Here is a 3,103-nt window from a genome sequence, read left to right as displayed (position 1 = left end):
TTACTCTAACCCTAATATTTCAATCCCCTCCAGTATGGGAGGTGGTGCGAGCCTTAGTTCAGTGATATGTCATGAAATACCACTTGTCTCTCGCCCATATGCGAGGACAATCACATGGCGGTTACCTACATCCTCCATCGTTTCAATATGATCCGAAAGTTTCACTTAACAAAAGTAGCAGATATTTATTCTAAAAGTATGTATGAAATAACTTACTGTGGTAAGTCATAAGCATCTTCCAGGACAATTTGACCTGGGATATCATACCAATAAAACAGAAAGTGTCCAAAAATGTCATTATCCAATTCATAATTTGAAACTTTCAATGTTATGGAAAGATATATAACCTTAGTGATGCAAATTGGAAATTCTAGGCGTAATTGTAATCAAATCAATTAAAGATTGAATTTTCATTATTGCTTTTCTTGTTTTGGTAGAGTAATAAATTTGTTTCCTTTTAAACAAAAGGAAATTCTAGTTTTTCCTTGCAACTCTCCTTTTTTCTTGTTATTTGGAACCTATGAATTAAGGTTCTTGGATTGTAATAGACACTTGATTATTGAATAAATCTACTATCTTCCTTAATTCTTAGCTTCTTACTCTCTTCACTTTTTCTATTGTTCTTGTCTTCACAACTGGCATCACTTAGCCTAGTATATCTTATAAGAAACTGAAACAAAATGAGACAAACACACACGATTGAAAAGAATCTCATGTAAAACGCCTAATATGTTACTCTAATGAAACTATGAAAATACCTTGCCATATACCACTATCCACAAATTATAAGAAATTTACAGAAACCTAAAGCAAATAAAGTAAAAATTACCTCATTTCGTCTGCGGGCATCATTCAATCAATGTAAGGTAGTCCCGCAGCTCACAAATCAATCATCAATCCTTAAGATAGGCAACACAAGATAAACAGAAAAACTACATGAGCGTCATAATCGTAAAATCTCCACCATCATCAATTCGGAATGTACTGAGATGAAATACCACATAATCCGTAAGAATAATCATTATACTTGACTCGTTGAGATACCAGTTAACACAGCTAACGCAAATTCTATTATGACACGCCAAACTGTCCTAAGAAAAATCAAAATCACAATCAATGTAGTTAAATACCACATAATCCATGCGAATTGTTAAGTATTATGATAACTGACTAAACGAGTCCATACAGCGAAGATCAAATTATATTCACACACACCAAACTGACCCAAGGGAAATCACCACCAAAATCACGCACACGCACACGCACAAGCACACACATCTAGATCTTACTTCAATTAAAAGGTCGTCGAAAGTTACAGGAATATGGAATCAGTCATTTCAAGATTCAACGTCCTACAACGCTTTGTTGCTATCATTTTCTTCGCTGATATTCTTCTCAACAGCCGAGTTAATTTCCCGCCGCTGTCTGATGACGCTGGAGAAATTCGAAGACAGATTCGAGTAAAGAACGAGTACTTTGGATATATTTCCATTAATTTCCTTAATCAAATCAACATTTTTCGCCAAATTATCAGGAATCTTCGACTGGTGATTCTCGTTCGCCTTTTGAATCAAAACACGGTTGTGATTTAACACAGTTTGTACCTCCTTGAAGGCCTTGCTCAAAATCTCCCATGCTTCCACGTCGCAGCATGCTTCTTCTTCGACGTCCTCGTCATCACTTCCGCCGCCGTTGATACGGCGATTGGCGTTGGCATCGATTTGGAAACTGTTGTCCATGATCGAGGAAGGATCAGCTGTTTGTCATTTCATAGTGTATTTACCATTGTACGTGCGTGTATATATATTTTTCTTATTTTCTAATTAATTTATTGGGTGTTGGTGGAAAAAAGGCGGTCGCGTGAATAAAAGAACAACCGACTCCACAAAGACTGCGGCTTTTTCGAATAATTTTAGGGTGCGTTTGATTACAAGTAGGAAAATTACATGGAAAGAAAATGAATTCCAAGGAATTGAATTACCTAGAAATTGTTTTCATGAAAATTGTAAATTAATGTGTTTGATTGTATAAATTTTTCACGTGAAAAATGTTGAAGTAAAAGTATTTTTTGATGTTCGTTTGACTTTGTTTTATGTGGAAATTGTCAATTTCAGGGATATCCTCTTTTACAATTATTCCTAAAATTTGTTCCCATTGCCAACAATTAAAAATAAATAAAAAAGCAAAAAAAAAATAAAAAAAAAGGTGGAAAACCAAAAACCATCTATCCCCTAGGAAAAAAAAAGTGGAAAATCACGCTTTAAGGTGTTGTACCTAGAAATTCATGGAAAATCAATTCCCTGAAAAATTTTGTCAATCAAACAGGCCAAAAGTGGAAGTTGGAATTCGAATTCCAAGTTCCATGGAAAATTTCGTGCAATCAAACGGGGCCTTATAGAGTTTTTGGCTGTCATACTTCACCAATAAATAATTTGTAAAAATCTTTGACGTGATAAATAACTAAAAATTAAATCCTTGTTTGGGCTCTATTGAAAAATGTTTTGAATGAAAAATAGTAATTTTTGAAAAATGTGCGATTAGAAAGAAGAAAATGATTTGGGATCAATACATAATAGTTAGTTTTAAAGATTACATTTCACAAATAACAAATGCATTAAAATATTTCAAAAATCATGCCGTAAATAAATTTATTAAATATTAAATTATAATATAATATACATTAATTATTTCCAGCCCATGCCACCTCACCACAATACACCACCTTCCCTCTACCTCTCCACTAGAGATAGCCATAGGCTCCCACGGCATTTTTTTTCTTATCATTGACATGTGATTAATTCTATTGGATTTGTAACCCATACATATTGTGACATATGAAATATGACTTGTAAACCATGAATTGTTACTCGTGACTGTGATTGTATGCAACCAACATGTGTTATTTTTGATCAACTATGACCAAATTTGTCTTCAGTGTAATTAATTGTGACTAAATTTGTTTTAAATATAACTGTATGTGATCGGGTCAATTCGAATCAATACTGTATGTGATTAAGTCAAAATCGATCACAACTAACAAAAAATTGGTCACAACCAATTATAATAAACACATATTTGGTCACAAAGTGTCACTACAAACAAA

At 33.5% G+C, this 3,103-nt stretch overlaps 1 protein-coding gene across 1 annotated transcript; it reads right to left on the bottom strand.

Annotated features, from left to right (window-relative positions):
* Nucleotides 1-1,292: 1,292 nt before the first annotated feature.
* Nucleotides 1,293-1,843, bottom strand: LOC111407753 (protein ELF4-LIKE 1-like). The gene has a single exon (XM_023037413.1). The coding sequence runs from the start codon at nt 1,737-1,739 to the stop codon at nt 1,353-1,355; it is 387 nt and encodes a 128-aa protein (XP_022893181.1). The 5' UTR covers nt 1,740-1,843; the 3' UTR covers nt 1,293-1,352.
* Nucleotides 1,844-3,103: the final 1,260 nt, after the last annotated feature.

Source organism: Olea europaea, chromosome 13, assembly GCF_002742605.1.
Source record: "Olea europaea var. sylvestris chromosome 13, O_europaea_v1, whole genome shotgun sequence".
Classification (NCBI taxonomy): Eukaryota; Viridiplantae; Streptophyta; class Magnoliopsida; order Lamiales; family Oleaceae; genus Olea; species Olea europaea.
The sequence above is the reverse complement of the archived record's forward strand: the minus strand, read 5'-3'. Positions and strand labels throughout refer to the sequence as shown.